This window comes from Pseudopipra pipra, chromosome W (genome assembly GCF_036250125.1).
Source record: "Pseudopipra pipra isolate bDixPip1 chromosome W, bDixPip1.hap1, whole genome shotgun sequence".
Classification (NCBI taxonomy): domain Eukaryota; kingdom Metazoa; phylum Chordata; class Aves; order Passeriformes; family Pipridae; genus Pseudopipra; species Pseudopipra pipra.
In genome coordinates this window covers 24,186,723-24,202,895 of record NC_087580.1, presented here as the reverse complement: position 1 = coordinate 24,202,895, position 16,173 = coordinate 24,186,723, and the positions used below count along the sequence as shown (strand labels likewise).

Here is a 16,173-nt window from a genome sequence, read left to right as displayed (position 1 = left end):
TCCCCTCAGTCTCCTCCAGCTGAACACACCAAGTGCCCTCAGTGTCCTCACACGCCTTCCCCCCACGGCCCTTCCCCCTCTTCCTTGCCCTCCTTTGGACACTCTCCAATGGCTCAATCTCTCCCTTCCATTGTGTCCCCCCAAACTGCCCCAATGGTGCAGGTGAGGCCGCCCCAGGGCAGAGCAGAGCGGGACAATCCCCTCCCTGGCCCGGCCGGCCATGCTGGGCCTGATGCCCCCAGGACAGGCTTGGCCCTCCTGGCTGCCAGGGCACTGCTGACTCAGGGCCAACTGGCCACCCACCAGCACCCCCAGGGCCCTTTCCCGGCTCTGCTTTCCAGCCTCTCCTTCCCAGTCTGTCCGTCCATGTGGGGTTGCCCCATCCCAGGGCAGAATCCGGCACTTCCCCCTGGTGAAGTTCTCAGGGCTCCTAAAGAGCCGGGAGGTCACGGGATGTCAAAGAGCCCCACGGAGCTAAAGGGACCCTTGGGACACTGTGGAACCTCCTGGAATCAAGGGGCCATTGTGACATGTGGGGCCTCATGGAATCAGAGGAACCCTGTGGACTCTCATGGAATCAAGGGGCACCTGTGACACTGCAGGGTCTCCTGCTCCAGAAGGAACCCTGGGACACTGTAGGATCTCATGGAACCAAGGTGCCATTGGGACACAGCATGGCTGCAGGGAATCAGGGCTCCAGAGTAAAAGTCCACGGCCTCATGGAAAAAATGAATCCTGGGACCCTATGGAACCTCAAGGAATCAAGAGGCCATTTTGACACTGCAGGGCCTCATGGAGCCAAAGGAACCCTGGGACTTTTTGGAACCTCATGGAGTCAAGGGCCAGTTGTGACACTGCAGAGCCTCATGGAACTAAAGGAATTGTGGAGACCTGCTGATGCCTAAAATCTGTCCTGACACAGTTTTAAACTCTTTTACTATTCTTGGCTGTTAATAAAGACAATCTGACTGTGTCACTAAAAATAGAAGTTTTATTCTTCCGTCCTCCTCGTCCACCCCAAAATGGCAGAATAGGCATGCAATGTTTACAGTAAAGTTTTTTTATCCCACCTAGCGCAGGAATTTCTAGGCTACAGGGAAGGAGGCATGCATGGACCTATTTAACACACTGTCACACACTTTTTCTAACTTATCCACACTAGTCAAATTTTTCTAACAACACACTGTCATTCTTAATTATAAATTAATTCATATTTCATAAGTGGGGTGAACTAAAGCAGTCTCTTCCTTCTCATTTTTAACTTTGGTAGCAGGTGTTCACCGCAGGTGTCCTTCCCCTGAAGTCAGCAGCTTCTTCTCTCCCTCTCACAGAGTGCCCAAGGCCGTCTGATGGATTCCATCCCTATCTCTGAGGCCTCTCTCTGGGGAGCTGCCTCTGGCTCTCCAGCCTGAACACCTGTTTGGTCTCCCACCCCCCAGCTGTGATTCAGTTTTCTGGAATGATTATAAATGAATTAAAAAGCTTTTTTGGGCCATGATCTAGGCAACTGCTGCCGTGGATAACGTGGATTCCAGGAAGGCAGAAGAGAAGGACGTGAAAGGGCCACCTGTGAGCAAAAGGTATTTTTCATTTTCAGTAGTCTCTGAATTTTTTTTACTAGTTTTCTGTTTCTGTTTCTGTGGAAGAGTTCAGTGTCCTCCCTCCTGGGAGGGATGGGAATAAACGATTAAACACGGAAAATGTTGTGGCTGAGCTGTCCCAACACTGCAAACTGTCATTTGTCCAGATGGTCTAAAGATGTCCAGATTATTGAAAACCTTCCATATGTTTCTTTTCAGGGAGAGAGAAATATTTGATGAAGAAATCCAGCAAAGGCAAAAGTGCAAGGCCAAGCCTCAGCCTGCTGAGAGCTGAGGAGTGGCACCAGCTGCCCCAGAATTACATAGGGAAAATAAGAAACACAGAGGTTTTGGAATGGGATCGAGCCATTTTCAATGGGATTGATTCACTTTGAGGTGACAGACTGATCCCTCTCGACTTTTGGGATGCAGAGCTGGGAGAGACTGGAATGTTAATGGTCCATGGCTCCAACACTCTCCTGTTGCAGAAGCAGTGGGGGCTTTGCTGCCCATGGGCAAAGGAACCACCTGGGGAAGGGGGGGTTAATGGGGCTGGGGGGGGAGAGGAGGGGCAGCACCACGAGCAGGTGAGTCCTGAGACCCTCCTGGTGTCCCCAACACCCTCTTGGTGTCCCCAACTCCCCCCTTGACACCCCGAGACCCCCCTGGTGTCTCCAATGTCCCCAGGGCCTGCCCATGGCCCCAATTCCTCCCTTGACACCCCCAATTCCACTGTCCCCAAACCCCTCCCCACTGTCCCCAAACCCCATCCCTGATGTCCTCAACCCTCCATCTCACTCCAGGAGCCCCTCTGCACCCTCTGACCCCAAAAACACCCCTCCTTCCCCCCACGTTCACAGAAAGGCCAAGGGCATCTGGGGACACACTGGGGATAGTTTGGGGGCTTTGTGGGGCACTGGGTCATTACTGGGGATTACTGGGACACACTGGGGGGAACCAGGGGGCACTGGGAGGGACTGGGGGGTTACTGAGGGATGCTGGGAGGGCACTGTGAGGGACTGGGGGGGAACTGGGGCACACTGGGGCACACTGGCAGATGACTGGGGAGTTCCTGGGGGATTACCAGGACACACGAGGGGACACTGGGAGGTTACTGGGCCATACTGGGGGTTACTGGGTGCTTACTGGAGGATCATTGGGCCATACTGGGAGGCAGTGGGAGGTCACTGGGATGCACTGGCTAGTCACTGAGGGGGTTACTGGGCCGTACTGAGAGTCACTGGGAGGTCCCTGGGCTATACTGGGGGCACTGGGATCCCCTTACCCGGATGTGGTACATCTCGTCCCTGGACTTTGGGGGGCACCACCAGGCCCCCTCCCCTGGGGGCTGGGGGACCCCCTGAACCCCACTGCTGAACCCTCCCTGTAGGATCTCTGTGTGCTGAGTTTTGCGGTCTCTGGGGTTCAGGGCGGGCATCAGGATCCCCTTTCCCTGAGGTCGGTCCGCCGGGCCGGCAGGGGCGCTGTGGCCCGAAAAGAAATGGCGGGTCCAGCACGTGACGCGGGGCCTCATGGGAGTTGTAGTTCTTTCATGAGCTCTCCGCCGGCGCGCCTGCGCAGTGCAGCCAGGGCGTTGGAAAAGCCCCCGAGCCCCGCAGCTCCCAAGAGGGCTCCAAGGCCCCGCGCTCTGCCCCTCGGGAACCCCCGAACCCCTCCGCTAAACCCTCCCGAGCCCTCCAGCCTTTCCACTCACAGTGCAGTGCACCCGCCGCCGCCTCCTCCATCACTTCCCCACAGCCAACATGGCGCTCTGTGCGCTCCCCGCCTCCAGAGAGACCCCCACAGTCAATCAGCGGGCGGTCTCGCCCAGGCATCGGGCGAGCGGGAGAGGAAGACTTTGAGCCTTCATCCCCTGCGACCACCCGAGAGGAGCACCAGAGAGAAGTGCGCAGGCGCCAGAAGGCGCGTCCCGAGATTTCCATGGAACACCGCCCACTCTGGGGTAGCTCGGGAAGATGTAAAAATGTGCAATGAATATGTATGAGCTAATTTCCCAGGAACTGGAACAGTCCTGTGTGTGCAGGGACACAGGTCAGGGGGTGCTCCCCCAGCAGCCCTCTGTCCCCACAGCAGGTTGGGAGCTCAGGGGGCCACCCCGGACCCCCCTTTCCCACCCCCCTCTGCCCCACAGCTGCTGCAGCACCTGCTGCTGGGTGGGGGGAGTCCCCCCATCAGCCCCCAGGGTTGGGCACCTGTGGAGAATCGTGACCAGAGCAAGCACAGAAAGGGTTACAGAAGCAGTGGACATTCCCAGGGCGGATCTGCCCCCTCCCAGAGCCCCAGTGAACCGCTCCAGGGCCCAATTGATGGGGGACAGGGGGGACCCATATGGGAACCCCCCTCCCTCTGTCCCCCTGCCCACTGTCCAACACCCCTTTTCTCCCCTCTCCCACCCCTTTCTCATCATCCCCACAGTCCTCAGCTCCCTCCCTGGCTCGGTTTGGGGCTGTTTCTTCCCCTCTGCCCTGCTCGGTTTCAGAGTCTCAACCCCTTCCCTGCTCAGTTTGGAGGTCCCAGCCCCCCCTTTTCTCCCGTTCTCCCCCCCCTTTTTCCACTGTCCCCCGAAAGGGAGCTATTAAATACTGTGTGCTGAAAAAGCTGCTAAATCGTGTCCATTCCAAATTAAGCCTGCATTTATTAGGATGGACTGGCATCCAAATGGCAGCAAGAATAGTCTTCTAATTGTCTTCTTTTTAATCCTCTCTGCAGTCGCCGGTTTTCCCCTCTAAGAGGGCAGGAAAACAGGAACAGCCCTGGTGTGGTCGGGGAGCAGCGCTGACCCCAAAGGGCTGCATTTCCCCTGCCGATCGTCCTGCTCTGCCCTCCCCCGGGGCTGGCTCTGCCTGGCGCTGGCCGGACGTGCCGGGGCTCCTCACTGAGCAAACCCCTTCCCAAACTTCAGGGGCAAGTCCAGACCCCGGCTGGCCCGGGAGGAAGCGACAGCAGCGCGGGCCGAGCGGGCGGGAAGTTGCAAGATTGCCAGCAAAGAAGTCAAAATAAAGTGAAGCAGCTAATAAAGCCCGTGGTCTCGGCATGGGTGCGGGATGAAGGGGAGCTCCGTGACTCCAGCCGGGGCTGCCCCCGGGGCGCGCGGGGGCCAACGGGGAACGGACAAATGGACAAACGGACGAACCGACGAACGGACCAACGGCCCCGGCGCTTCGGCAGCAGCAGCGGCGGCAGCAGCAGCGACTCTAGAGACGAGCTCTCGGTCTTTCTCCTGCTCTTGCTCTTCTTCCTCCTCACCGTCTCCCGGTGTCCCTGTCCCGGTGTCCTTGTCCCGGTGTCCCTGTCCTGGTGTCCCTGTCCCGTTCCCAGTCTCCCTCTCCCGCTGTCCCGGTGTCCCTGTCACAGTGTCCCTGTCCCAGTGTCCCTGTCCCGGTGTCCCTGTCCCGTTCCCGGTCCCCCCTCCCCTTGCCGGCCCGGGCCATGGCCCCGGCCGTTCCCCTCTGCCGGGCGGGGCCGCCCCGTCCCCGGCCCTGGGCGGCCCGGCGCGGTCCCGCCCTCGCCCGGCTCCCGGCGCGCCGGCTGTGGCGCTGCTGGGCGCTCCTGTGGGGCGGGCTGTGGGGCGGGCTGTGGGACGGGCTGTGGGGCGGGTTTTGGGGCGGGCTGTGGGATGGGCTGTGGGACGGGCTGTGGGACGGGCTGTGGGATGGGCTGTGGGACGGGCTGTGGGACGGGCTGTGGGGCGGGCTGAGGGGCGGGCTGTGGGACGGGCTGTGGGATGGGCTGTGGGACGGGCTGTGGGACGGGCTGTGGGGCGGGCTGTGGGATGGGCTGTGGGGCGGGCTGAGGGGCGGGCTGTGGGGCAGGTTTTGGGGCGGGCTGAGGGGCGGGCTGTGGGGCGGGCTGAGGGGCGGGCTGTGGGATGGGCTGTGGGACGGGCTGTGGGACGGGCTGTGGGGCGGGCTGAGGGGCGGGCTGTGGGACGGGCTGTGGGATGGGCTGTGGGACGGGCTGTGGGATGGGCTGTGGGACGGGCTGTGGGACGGGCTGTGGGGCGGGCTGAGGGGCGGGCTGTGGGACGGGCTGTGGGATGGGCTGTGGGACGGGCTGTGGGACGGGCTGTGGGGCGGGCTGTGGGATGGGCTGTGGGGCGGGCTGAGGGGCGGGCTGTGGGGCAGGTTTTGGGGCGGGCTGAGGGGCGGGCTGTGGGGCGGGCTGAGGGGCGGGCTGTGGGATGGGCTGTGGGACGGGCTGAGGGACGGGCTGTGGGGCGGGTTTTGGGGCGGGCTGTGGAACGGGCTGTGGGGCGGGCTCGGCCTCGCCGCCCCTTGGCTCCGCCCGGCTCGAGCCCGGCGCCTGCCGGGGCCGGCGGGGGACGCGGGCGCCGCGGCCGCTGCCGCCTCCTCGGCGGGTTCCCCGGGCAGAGCTCCGCCGCCGCTGCCCGCTGCGGGTGGGGAAGCCCGGCCCGGGCCGCTCGAGGGGCGCTCGGGGGCCGTGCCGGGCCCCGGCCCGAACGCTGACGGCCACGTCTCGCCCGCGCGGAAGGTCTGGGTGTGGGGCAGGGGGGAGCCAGCCTGACCAAAACCCCCGCGAGGGTAGCAGAGAAGGGGGTCAGAACTGCGCACCAGCTGGCTTGGTGTGCAGGAAAGGAAGGGCTTGGGCTGCTCCACTCGCCTTGTTTGCCTTGGCTTATGATGAATTGTTGGGGGCAGTGCAGTGGGGCGGGGAGAAGGCATGGCTTTTCCCCACCACTGGCTGGGTTTTTCCCTTGCATGTAATAGTTGGGCCTTCCCAGGGCTTCTGCTGCCCTCTTGGACACCAGTGTCTTCTTCTCCAACCCCAAGTTTGTAACCAAGAGTCAGGGGCCGATGAGAAGGCAGTGGGTCACAGCGTGTGCCACTGGGGCAGGCCCCACATTGCCAGGGATGCTGGGGTGAGGCTCTGGGAGCAGGCAGCATCCACCTGATGAACTCCGTCTGTATTCCGTAGGAACACCGTCATACAGCCCGCCAGAGTGGATCTGCTTCAAACGCTACCGCGGCGAGGCGGCCACGGTCTGGTCCCTGGGCATCCTGCTCTACCAGATGGTCTGCGGGAAGCACCCGTTCTGCAGAGGCACCAACACCATCTGGGACCAGCTCCCGTTCCCACCACGGGTCTCTCGAGGTGGATACCAATCTTTGTGGCACGGGGGGAATAACGGTGTTGGGAGAGGGCAGCGGGCTCACGAGGACGCCGCTCTTGAAGCTGTTTGTGTCCCATGGGTGGCCTGAGGAGGTGGCCTGTGTCCTGCCATCCTGCTCTCCTCCAAAAGGGAGAATCAATGGAGAAGTTTGGGCACAGCTCTGAGCACAGCCAGCACAGCCTGGACACGTGGACAGTGGGACAAAGGGGACAGGATCCTTCTCCAACTGACCGGCCATTTTCCCCCCAGGGTGCCAGCACCTTATCAGGTGGTGTTTGTCCATCCACCCCTCGGACAGGCCATCATTGGAAGACCTATTGTGCCATCCTTGGGTGCAGGGCATTTGCCTGCTCTAGAAGACAGGAGAGATCCACGTGCTCACTTTGATCCAGGGGCCTGGCAAGTAACACCTCCACACATCTCTTGGCAATAAGAAGTAAAGAAAACCAGATTTTTTTGTCATGCCTGTAGCACTGAGGGGGGATCATCACATGGGAACATGCACCTCTTTGTGCTGGAGCTGGGCTGCAGACCTGGTCTTCCAAGTGCTGGTGGCCACCATCCAACCTGGTTTTGCTCGTCCCGCTTCACAGACAGCTGGGCCCTCGGCAGAACACTGACAGCCTGGTCTGGCCCCCAGGGAAGGAGAAGGGGCCTCTGGAGAAGCTGTGCCGGGTGGGGCTGCTGCTGGAGACATCGAGGACGACGTCAGGGATGACAAGCTCTTTGTTGTTGACCTGGACACTGGCGAGCTGAAGATGATGGACTTTGATTCTGGCCCCTTCCTCCAAGCCGTGCTCCACACGCCGTTTGCAGATGAGTCCACACCCAGGGGGTGCTCCCGGGCATTGCTCAGCCTGGCTGGGCACCAAAGGTTCCCCCTTTGCTGGCGGGGAACCCGATGAATTCTTCAGCCGGCTGCCAAGCTGCTTCTTGGCAGGAGGGCGGGCTGGGCTCTGGGCTGGGTGTGAAATGGGAGCCCGGCTCTGCCCCCAGCCTCTGCCACTGCCCCTTTGCTGGGCGGGGCTGGGGCAGGGGCAGCCAGCCTGCCAAAAACAAACCCCCGTGGGGGGAGCAAAGGTGGGGCTGCAGAACACCAGCTGCTTTGGTCTGCAGGCCAGGAAAGGCTTGGGCTGCCTTGGCTTAGGAGCCTTTTCTTGGGCCAGTGCAGCAGGGCAGGGAGAAGGCCTGGGTTTTCCTTACCTGGAGGAGGAGCTTTCCTTTGGTGTGGAGGGGTTGGGCCTTCCTCAGAACCCTGACAGAATGTTAACATTTTACCTTTTTTTCTTGTTTCCACTTTTGGTTTGTAATCTCTTGTCATGAATTTGTTGTTTGTTTTCCAGGGAAGAGTTGGAGCTGGTGCCCAGTCCGGATTGGGAAGGGCTGGGATCATCCCTGGAGAGGATCTGACGTCCCCTCTGAGAAGGCTGAGGACATCCTTTGGGACACGCTCTTCTTGCGGCAGCAGATCTTGTGAGGTAGATGCTCATCTTGCCCATCTTCTCAGCAGGAGTGGGATAATGGCTTTTGGGAGATGGCAGCAGGCACATGAACATCCCGCTCTTGCAGCTGCTGAGGAGGTTGATCTCCTGGGCTTGGCTGGAGGAGGTGGCACCTGTGTTGAGTAATTTCTGAAATCCAATCGATCTGGGATGACCCCAAATGACAGTTTAGTTTTCACCTTGCTCGAGCTGTATCTCAGCTGTTCTCTGAACAGTTCTCTCCCCCACCTGCCTGTTACTTCCCAACTGCTCCCTCTTTTCCCTGCAACGAGTTCCCAGCTCATCATGGTCTCCATCAAACCATTGATAGAAGAAATAGAAACTCTACTCCCAGTACCCTGGAGTGCCCAAATGAGGAACAATGTCATCCTAGAGAAGTCCTAGAGAATTAGATAAGGGATGTCCCAAACCAGCAGGATGTAAACTAAGCCCTGTGTACCCAGATAAAAGAAACACAATGGTGCTGTGCTGCTCAAGAACTGAGCAGCACAGATGACAGAGAAGGCCTGGAAGGACCAGAAAAGGACTTCCAATAGGGGTGTGACTATGTAAAGCAGAGTAATGAATATGTATCAAGTAAGCAAGGCTATCAAATGCACATGTAAAGAGTGTGTGTAATAAAAAGCCCTGTCTGTCATTTGGCACGTTGGATTAGAGGAACTCTCCTCTGAGCGTCCAGCATGCTGAACAAAGAAGAATGCCCTTTTTAACATCTCCAAATTGGGGTTAAGAAGTTTGTTTCTGCTGCTTTTGGGTGTAATTTTTGGCCCCCCAGACAGGACACCTCTGCCTGATCTCCCACAGATTTGAGGGATCACTGGATCTTCATGCCAGCACCAGGACTTTGCTGCAGAATCCCCAGAGCAGTCTAGGACACAGGTAAGATCCCACTGGATAATAAGGCATTCTCTTTGGGAATCCTGCCCATGTCAAATGTATGGATCTTTCAGCACACTGGGTGGGCTCTTTGGTATTTTGGGAATCCTGCTCATCTGAGACCTGTGGATCTTCCAGCCCTTTGGGTGGGTTATTTGGTATTTTGGAATTTGGTATTCGGCTTTGTTTTATCAATCAATATTGTTGTGTTCTTATTTGTTTCTGTATTGTAACATTTTGGGTCTACTGTTTAGAGATGGGGAGTGGGCAATCTGAAGGGGGAATTGTGAAGAAGTCCCCACTTTGTTGCATTTTGCAATTTTGGATGAAGTTTGGCGGCCCCCCCAGAGGAACAGCTCCCAGGGAGAATTTAATGAAGTGCTGTAATCAATGGGTGGCTGTTCTGGAACATTGAATTCTAATCCATTGTTACAGTTGATGCTGTTTCAGAACGGGAACAGAAGTGGATGGAGGTTATGTCTGGTGATGTGATTTTTACTTTGCAGAACCCTCTGAAATGGCAGAAGGATTGTGGTGTGAATGCAGCGCCCTCAGAGCCCTTGGTGTGAGCCCGGAAAGGAAAATCAAGGGAAATGGTTAAAGCCTTGTTGTTCAATGTGGGAGCCCTGGTGACCTAGTGGTTAGGTTGCAGCACTGTCACCGCTGCGATCTGGGTTTGAGTCCGGCCAGGGAAAAACTGCCCCGGGCAGATGGAGCTCGTTAGCCCTGTAAGGCCATCCATCTAAGAGAAGGTCACTCTAAAACAAAACCTATGTCCAGAGGACCTCACTGCCATTGTCCAAGCTTGCTCAACCCCGGCAGCTGAACCTCAGGATTAAAGGGTGGGCTCAGTTCAGCGCACACTGTGTCTCACCTAAAAAATCCACTGCGCAGGCTCGAAGGGTTAATGACCTTTCCCAAATCTTCGTTCGTGAAGACTGGCCATACACATACACAATGTGGAGCACAGGAGAACTTTGTTCTCATCGTCTCCCCGATAAGGAGGAGGACTCAGATCTTCTGGTTGGCCCCACAGGCAGGTTGAGTGGGGGAACAGAAAATCAAGATGCAGAAACCAATCTTGCAGGGGAACTGGCATGTGAAGAGGCAGATTTAGCATGTCCAGAAGAAAAAGGAGAGAGAATGTGTCAAAGAGAGAGCAGAGAGCTTCAGTGCAGCTGCAGGAAGAACTAGAGCTAAACAAGGAGGGGTGGGAGTGGCCCCCCTGTGTGATAGAACCCAGACTAAATGGCAAAAGCCTTCAAAATGATGATTCAAACCCAGGATCTGGGCTAGAAGGATCCTATGTTAGAAGTGTTGTTTGGTAGTAGGGAGAAAGCAATGGTTGTTAAAACTAGTCAGAGGTTTTTGGAAGAGCAGATTTTGGTGGGGAATATACAGAGTACATTGGACATTCCCTTTCCCACTGCAGATCCTGAATGGGATCCTAACATCCCTATTTTTAGAGAAAGGTTCAATAGATACCTGCAGTGGATGTTGTCTGCAATGAAACATGCCAGGCCAAAGGCAATGAACACGTCAAAATTCTCTGCAATGAAGCAGGATCACAGGGAATAGCCTACTGAATTTTTAAATCATCTGGAAGAAACAGCACAAAAATATACTAATATCCATCCTGAAACACGGGGGGAAGGACTCAACTGGCCCCCATATTTGTGGGGCAGTCCTCAGATGTGGTTAGGAGGAAATGACAAAAAGCTGAGGGACAAGATCAATCTAATTTAGGGACATTGTTGGAGGTTGGGAGAATCAGCGGGAATCAACTAAGCAGGAAGGAGTTGCAGTTCTGGAAGAAATCCCTGAGGAAATGGTGCCCCCGGGGAGAGGAAGAGGATGAGAGCATGGGCAGCCTGCTTCAAACATCCCCCCAGGAGACTTGGTATCAATCCATGTGCATCCTGTAAGAAAGATGGACACTGGAAATGGGATTGTCCACAACTGAAACTTCAGAACCCTCCGAACCCTCTCCTGGCATCACTGAAGACGACTGAGGGGGCACCAGAGGATTCTTCCCCATCAGAACATCTGGTTCCAGCCAAGCTAAGTACAATTGGTTGTGGCTGTGGGAACTTGTTCCCCTGTCTTAAATAAGGGAAAATGAAACTCAAGTCACAATTCTGAAACAATTGTCTGGTGTGCCAGGGAATTTGGAAACTGGGCCATTTTTAATGGTGTGGATTTGAAATTGGGAAAACAGTGGTTGGCTCCCCAGTGTTTGTATTTCCCCAATTCCCCAAAGCCTCTGCCTGGGAGAGATCTCTTGGAAAAATTAAATGCCACAATCCAATTGAAAAATGGTAAAATATAGGTTATTATTGCAGAGCCTAATTCTGTGGAAGATTCTAGTTTTGCATGAGAGTCTCCAAAAGCAGAACTAATCCATCTGCCAACGTCACTTGGGGATGCAGTGATTCCAATAGGATGGGCTGGAGAGGTGCCTCCATGATCCAAAAGAGCAGAACCCATGAGAATTGCAGTGAAACCTGGAGTGGGGTTGGTCAGGCCAAAGCAATAGCCTTTGAAAATGGAAAGTTGTGAGGGATTCTCACTCTCTGTAGAAAAACTGATGAAATTTTGCTTGTTAAAAGAATGTGAATCTAAATGTAATGCTCCAATTTTGCCAGTCAAGCAGGCAAATGGAAGGCTATGCCAGTTAGTCCAAGACCTCAGAGCTGTAAATAATAGAGTAGAAGATATACAAGCAGTTGTAGCGAATCCTTACACTTTGCTAACTCCCCTAAATGAAAGTTTAATGTTTCACAGTATTAGATTTGAAAGCTGCCTTTTTCTGTCTCCCTTTGAGTTGTGAAAGTCAAGAGCTTTTTGCTTTCAAATGGGAAAATCCAAAGACAGGGAGGAAAACCCAGCTGCCTTTGGTGGTCCTCCTGCAGGTGATGCCAGCTCAGCTGATGCTAAGGAAAAACCTCAGGAGCAGTTAATTGAGTGTGAGATAAGGAAAGGGTTTGATTTGTGCCAAGGCACAGATGTTACAGGATGCATGCCTGCTGTGCCTGAGATGTTACATTTTATAATACTACCTGTCCAACCCCAAGTGTTTCCAGCCCGTAGCCTTTGCTCTGGTCTGCCCCGGGCCCACTCCCTGGGAATTGAGTCTGGGGTGCATTTCGGGACCCTCTCTTCATCCCCATCACCATCCTCAGAGCACAAAGGGTACACGGTCACCCAGTTCTTGACTCTGTTCTGTTGTTCAGGCCAAGATATGAGTGTTCTCTAAACAGCACAGGCCTTGCCTTGACAAGAGACTAAACATTTCTACTGAATTCAGGGGTAGGATTGATATGGGGAGCATGGAATGGGGTAGGAGGGTTGAGGAATGTGTAAACTAAAGGGTGCTAAAGGGTGAGGAATACAATATAGCTACTTCTAAAATCTACTTCTACTATAATTACATATAAAGCTTATAAAAATTAGCAAAGTCAAAAAAACCCTAAAAGGGTCTTAAGGCATCACAGGGGTTTAAAAATATCCCCCCAATATTTGGAACTCAATTGGCAAAGGAACTGGAGGAATGGAAAAGTCAAAACCCTCTTGGAGCCTTGTTCCAGTGTGTGGATATTTTGATAGCCACTGATGCTGAGCAGCAATGTTGGGATCAGACACTATGGAATTTCCTTGGACTGGGTGGATATGGGGTATCCCAAACACAAAGTGCAAGTAGTCCAGACCCCAGGAGCCTCCCTGGGCTTTGGAATTCTCCAAGGACAAGGGAGGCTGGACCAGGAACAAAAGAAGCAACCTGTCAACTGCCCCAGCCCCAGCAAAGGAAGCCCAGAGCGGGATTGCTTCCAGACTAGAGGAGAAGTGTATTGGGGCAGAGCTGACTCAGGAGACAGCCCCTGGGAAAGTCCTGATTGGGAATTGTTTCCCAGTGGGGGCAGCTTTGTCCAGCGTGGAAAACAATTCTCTGGATGCACAGGAACTCCCCCCAGCAGGTCATGGAATTGGGGGCACTCCTCTGCAGTGCCTCAGCCCAGAAAGCAGAACCAATTGTGCTCACTCCAGCTTTGGGATTGAGTCAAGGAGAACAAGTTAATCCTTGGACTTGCTTGAAGATCTCCAGAAACCAACAGAGGCTGCTGTCCTGCATTGCAGAGTGCACCAAGAGGGGGAGACCAAAGCAGAACTGGGGAATCATTTGGCCCATAATTCTGCCAAAGAGGCTGCAGAAAAAGGCACTTTAGAGAGTAAAGTTTTGTCTTTACTAACCCTGACAGAGATACCTCTCCCAGTAGAAAAAAATTAGTCTAGTGCTAGGGATTGTCAACTCATTGAAACCTTAGAGCAAAATTTGCTCCAGGAGGCTGGGCAGTTACCCCAGGTGGGCAAATAATAGTCCCTGAACCAATCTGGTGTGACCTGGTGGATGGGGAACATGAGGGTATTCCTTGGACTGAAGCAAATCATTGAAACATTTGCACAAGTGGGTTATAAGTCCAAAACTGCCCCCAATTGTAGAAGCAGTGAGTCAGCAGTGTAGTGTGTGAGAGAAATGATCCAACCCCTGCCAATGCAGTGGGAATAGGTGACGTAAAGTGTAGAAATGTTCCAGGTGAATGTTGGCAGATGGATTTGACTGAATTGCCCAGAAAAGGGGGGTGTAAAGATCTCCTAGTCTTGGGGGATACCTTCTCTGGGTGGCCAGGGGCTTTTCCTTGTTGCACTAAGCAGGTTGGGAAAGAGACTGCAATCCTGTTCAATGCAATCCTCCCTGTATTTGGGATGCCTTTGGGAATGTCATCAGACAGAGGTTCCCACTTGACTGCAGAAACAAAATGCTTCACTCTTGTTTTGCTCTTCTGAACACAGTTCAAACACTGTTGACATGGGAGGGAAATTTACATCTCTTGTTAGTGCCAAATGTGATCCAAGTGTTGTCTAAAAGTGTCTGTATTAAGTAAGCAAGACTCTGTAATGAATCTGTAAACTGTGTGTGTAATGTAAAGCCCTGTCTGGCTGTCCCTGAAGTGCTGAGGCTGAACAACAGCCCCTGAGCCAAAGTTGAGCTCTAGATGAACCTTCCAACCTAATGGGCTGTGTCTCCATGTATCTGCTCATCAGCTAAAACTGGGTCTATTTGTTGGTAAAAATGTGGTGTGATGGGATTCCACCTGTGTGTCTGCTCCTGAACAAACAGGTGTGCTTATTAGTCAGATCTATTAGTCTGGGCTCATTAGTGAATCCTGTTTGTGTCTGTTCATTAATGAAATATGTCTGATTGTGAGCAAAATGTGATCTTCATCTTTCTGTATCTGGAGAGTGGTCAAGGCCATGGCAGTCAATGTCTGGCCTTGTTTGGCAGCAGATGGGGCAGGGGGAGCCTTGGTTTGGGAGAAGTAGAACATTGCTCCCAGTATTCTGCTCTGGCCAAATAAGGAACAATAGAATCTTAGAGAAGTCCCGGAGAATTGGATCAGGGCTGGAACTCAAGCAAACAGGATGTGAGCTGAGCTCTGGGGACCCAGAGAAGATCAAACCAAACATGATGGTCTCTGTGGGGAAAAGCAGTGATGCTGAGAACCGAGGTCAAGAAGGGGACACCTGACTTTGGGGGGGCACCAGATGCCAAAAAACCCACCAGAGACCCCCAAAGAAGACCCCAAATGACCAAATAGGTACTTGCAATAGGGGTGTGACTTTGTAAAGCAAAGTAATGGACATGTGTTAAGTAAGGGAGAATATCCAATGACTCTGGAATCAGTGTGTGTAATCCCAAGCCCTGTCTGTGTCCCTGAGCAGGCTGGATTAGAAGAACTCTCCTGCAGGCGTCCAGCACGCTGCCCTAAAGAATGCCTGCTTCTTAACACCCCAAACTGGGGTGAAGGGCTTGGGTTCTGCTGGTTGTGGGGATCATTTCTGGCCCCCAGGTGGGACCCTGTGCCTGATCTCCCGTGGATCCGAGGGAATCTCTGGATCTTCATGCTAGCACCAGGACTTTCCTGGAGAAGACCACAGATCCCCAGCCCAGTCTGGGATGTGGGGGAGATCCCATTGGATAATAAGGCATTCTTTTGGGGAATCCTGCTCATGTAAAATGTGTGGATCTTCCAGCACTTTGGGTGGGTTATTTGGTATTCCACAATTTGGTGTCTGGCTTTGTTTTATCCACTGGTCATTGTTTTGTGTTTGTATTTGTCTCTGTGCTGTAACATTTGCACAGGTGGGTTAGGGGTGCAAAACTGACCCAGTTGTACAAGCAGTGAGTCATCAGTGTGGTGTGTGAGAGAAATGATCCAACCCTGCCAATGCAGTGGGAACAGGTGATGTACAGTGTGGAAATGTTCCAGGTGAATGTTGGCAGATGGATTTGACTGAATTGCCCAGAAAAGGGGGGTGTAAAGATCTCCTAGTCTTGGGGGATACCTTCTCTGGGTGGCCAGAGGTTTTTCCCTTGTGACACCAACTGGGCTAGGGAAGTGAGTGGAATATTGTTGAATCCAAGAATCCCTGGATTTGAGGTACATTTGGGAATGTCATCAGACAGAGGTTCCCACTTGATTGTAGAAGTGGTACAACAAGTCAAATCATAGATGCATTATTGCAGAATTCCAAAGGCCAGAGCCCCTTGGGTAATTGAGAGGTTGTCTGAGAAGAAACAAAATGTTTTAGTCTTGTTTTGCTCTCCTGACAATAGTTAATTGGGTCTTGACTTGGGAGCAAAATTTACATCTCATTTTAGTATCAAATGTGACCCAAGTGTTGCCTCCAAGGGATTGTTGGGTGTGCACTCATTTACCTGAAAAGACAAGAAGCCATTCACCATTTCTGCCTCCCCTATTCTGGCAGAAATGATTCCTGGTCACTGGGTGAGCACTTGTGTTCCCCAAAAAGTAGACCCAGCAGTTAGTGTGCAAGTACCCCCCCATCTCTGACAATCCTGCCTGTGTCCAAAGCTGTGACCCCCACTGAAGGGACAGGAGAACTGGATTGTGTTAATGAAAGGGGCACGTTTGTGGGAAATCACAGCCAATGTCCTCAAACCCTTCCTGCTGGGGAAATGACTGATCCTTGGCCGGTCCCCAAT

General features: G+C 53.9%; 2 protein-coding genes and 1 long non-coding RNA gene across 4 annotated transcripts in view; 1 reads left to right on the top strand and 2 right to left on the bottom strand.

Moving 5' to 3' along the window:
* The window catches only part of LOC135405335 (zinc finger protein 239-like), a 90,268-nt gene that overhangs the window by 20,288 nt on the left and 53,807 nt on the right, over positions 1-16,173 (bottom strand). The gene's annotated exons all lie outside the window — the stretch shown is intronic.
* On the bottom strand, positions 4,612-6,548 carry LOC135406386 (uncharacterized). The gene is made up of 3 exons (XM_064640786.1): positions 6,468-6,548; positions 5,908-6,094; positions 4,612-5,738 (listed from the first exon to the last, which is right to left on the bottom strand). The coding sequence occupies exons 1-3, from the start codon at positions 6,546-6,548 to the stop codon at positions 4,612-4,614; spliced, it is 1,395 nt and encodes a 464-aa protein (XP_064496856.1).
* Positions 6,580-9,089, top strand: LOC135405643 (uncharacterized). Of its 2 annotated transcripts, none has more exons than XR_010425897.1 (4): positions 6,580-6,713; positions 6,982-7,131; positions 7,326-8,210; positions 9,010-9,089. It is a non-coding gene; the product is annotated as an uncharacterized LOC135405643 (long non-coding RNA). The 2 variants fall into 2 exon arrangements; XR_010425899.1 differs by having other exon boundaries at positions 6,982-7,135; positions 7,330-8,210.

Coding starts and splice junctions, on each gene's coding strand:
- LOC135406386 (XM_064640786.1), bottom strand. CDS start 6,548: ATGACGGTGTTCCTACGGAATACAGACGGAGTTCATCAGGTGGATGCT. Junction 6,095..6,467: donor GCCTCACCCCAGCATCCCTG/GCAATGTGGGGC, acceptor CCCCACACCCAG/ACCTTCCGCGCGGGCGAGAC. Junction 5,739..5,907: donor CGCGTCCCCCGCCGGCCCCG/GCAGGCGCCGGG, acceptor CCCGCCCCTCAG/CCCGCCCCAAAACCTGCCCC.